The 2,744-nt window shown below is 29.4% G+C and overlaps 1 protein-coding gene across 1 annotated transcript; it reads left to right on the forward strand.

Annotated features, from left to right (window-relative positions):
- The first annotated feature begins 748 nt into the window (after positions 1–748).
- Positions 749–2,744, forward strand: LOC111621906. The gene is made up of 2 exons (XM_023364160.1): positions 749–1,015; positions 1,315–2,744. Exons 1-2 carry the CDS (start codon positions 846–848, stop codon positions 2,354–2,356), a joined length of 1,212 nt encoding a protein of 403 aa, XP_023219928.1. The 5' UTR covers positions 749–845; the 3' UTR covers positions 2,357–2,744.

A 2,744-nucleotide genomic window follows, 5' to 3' on the forward strand; every position in this document is an offset into this window, starting at 1 on the left:
AAGAGCCAAGCGTTTCATTTGTAAACTTTGTCAGTAATTTTATAGTTTTTACGTGTATGTCATTTTGTCCTCACGTAATGTGTCATTTTGTCCATAGTATATGTCATTTTGTCCATAGTGGATGGTCTCTCGATTAAACTAACAATATTTTTTTTCCTATTATTTTAATATTGTAAATGTTTAGTATATTTCATAGGTAAAAAACCAAAGATGATTGGTGTAGAATATGACAGTGCTGTGATTAACCAATAAAGAGTTATGAACCTAAAATAAAACCGTATGTCATTTTGTCCGTATTTCCCCTACTATCGATAGATTCTACGCAGTGTAAAAACATCGATACGTTCAACAATGACAGAAAATCGGCTTGTCAGTCTTTGTATAATGAGTGCTCATAAAAAAAGGGTTCTGGAAGTTTAAAATAGATTTGATAAAAGAATTTTGACAAAATTTAGCAAGAACTGCCGTAAGTTAGTGCTGAAATAAGATTTAGATAAGTTCGAATAGCATAGTAACTAATTACTTTTAGCCTTTTCAAATCTTCAAATCAAATCATGTCTTTAATAAACAACGTTATCTCATTTTAATCACCTTTCAGAAAAAATCCTGACTACGCTCTTGGTGCTTCTGAAATTCTGGAACTGTTTTTTAGAAATATCGTGTTATAAAAGAATTATTCTCTAACTGAAAACTCCTGATGACGAAATTTGAAAAGAATTAGAGTTAATCACATGAGCAATTGTTTATTTATGACGAAACAATAGTTTAATTCGACAATAGTATCTTCTCTTCTCATCCAAAACTGTATTCAAAAACATTTAATTAATTTGGCATAAGAATTTATAATGAAATTGATTCAAATACATTCTGTGGATGGAAGAAAAATATCCGTTTCACAATCGATGCTTCGTAAATTCAGTCCAACAATAAAATTCATATTGAAGCCATATTCGGAAAACGTATCTATGCACATTTACTTGCCTTACGCATTCGAAACTATTAAGATAATCGATGAGTAAGTTTTTTCTTTGATCATTGAATTTTACAATATATTTAATTTTATTTTAATACACGTACTAATAGCGTGCAGTATTTTCTTCATAAACTAACTGTCACTGTTATCAGTATAGATGAGTTTTAAAATGTTGAAAATAAGTATCAATAGATACTTTTATAGTACAGTATATTACACCTAAAGCTTACTTTTTAATCGCTTGCAATAAAGCTTTATTATAGAAATATAAAATTATTACATATATCTTAAAATATCACATTCTGATCTAATCTTAATTGTTTTGATTTCCTTATATATAGATTTATGAAAAATCAATTTCCGGAATTTTACTCGTTGAAGCATGCAATGGACGTTTATCGAATTAGCAAAATATTGTGCATGTTTATATTAAATAGATACTGCCGAACTCGTTTGGCCCAGCCTATTCATATACCACATGTTTGTGCAATTTACGAGCTTGCTTGCGAAAGCACTGATTATATCTTACAATATTTTTGTTGGAGGATGTTTAATGATCATTGGGATAATGTATTTTTTCAAAATAAAAACGCTTTGAACTGTGGAGAAATTGTGATTCGTAGACTCGTTTCTCGTCCTATGTATCAAAATTTGGACGAGATGACCATATTTAAGATTGTTTACGAATGGGCAAGACGTAAAGTTAACGCGAAAACATCTCTGCGGCAAGTGGTGGCTCCATTCTTAGTCAAAATCAGGTTTCTTACAATGGATGATAAATTTTTGAAAAGCTATGTATATCCGAAACCACTCTTAACAGAACAAGAAGTAAATGCCATTCAACACTACAAAGTAACATCTGACAAATCATTAATTCCAGATAGCATTTCTAGAAGTCATCTTTCGAGAAACGATGAAAAACATAGCTTTTGGTTCATATATTGCAATCGAAGTTATTCCATTCACGATGAAGATATAAATATGGAAAACAAGTTCCAGTTCATTTCGGAGATATTTGTTCTAGAAGATTGTTTCCTCACTGGAATCGAACTCCCAATTTCTCATGACAGCGAAGAAAGTATAAGAATAAGAATACAGAAGTTTATTGACAATGGTATTTGGAATCCCGAAAAAGAAAATAACCTAAAAAGTGATCAAAACGGCAAGATTAAATTGAAAGAAGTCTTTTATATTTCGAAATCTTCTACCTTTCGTGTGATAGCTAAAATTAATGAAGAGGACATCCTACGAAGTAACATACGAATTAGTAATTCGGCAAGTCGTTATATTGTAAATGAGGGAATGGCCATAAGTTCTGAAAAAAGTGCTCTGTTGAGTACAGATATAGAATATATATATTGTAATGTAAATCTTTATTTTTGAAGAAGTTTAAAAGAGACCCATAGAAAAATGTTTTCAAAATTTCTATAATTTCTATTTTAATATTTTAGTTTTCATAATGGGCAAAATTTGTAAAAAAAAAATTATGATAATATATGGCACTTTATATAAGGAATAAAATCATTCGATGTAATCCAGTTCATTCTACTGCCCTGTCGTATATAGTGTAATATTTTTTATGATTGTTTCCTAAATAAAAGCAAAAAAATTAAATCGTAAATAAAAGAAAACGTGCAAATTTAAACGTAAATTTAAAACAAAGCTTAATTTTTTATTTGTCTCTTGATGCGAGTTCGATATTATGGCACTTATGGAAGCAGATTAATGGCAAGTTTAACGAAAATAGAAATTAATAAAGTTTTCTTTTGTT

Source organism: Centruroides sculpturatus, unplaced genomic scaffold (assembly GCF_000671375.1).
Source record: "Centruroides sculpturatus isolate CEXI.00-Female unplaced genomic scaffold, Cexi_2.0 scaffold14, whole genome shotgun sequence".
NCBI classification, from domain to species: Eukaryota; Metazoa; Arthropoda; class Arachnida; order Scorpiones; family Buthidae; genus Centruroides; species Centruroides sculpturatus.

Excerpts from the sequence above, each read along its gene's own strand:
- LOC111621906 (XM_023364160.1), top strand. The coding sequence starts at position 846 with ATGAAATTGATTCAAATACATTCTGTGGATGGAAGAAAAATATCCGTT. Across the intron at positions 1,016-1,314 it reads ACTATTAAGATAATCGATGA|ATTTATGAAAAATCAATTTC; the intron begins GTAAGTTTTTTC and ends CCTTATATATAG.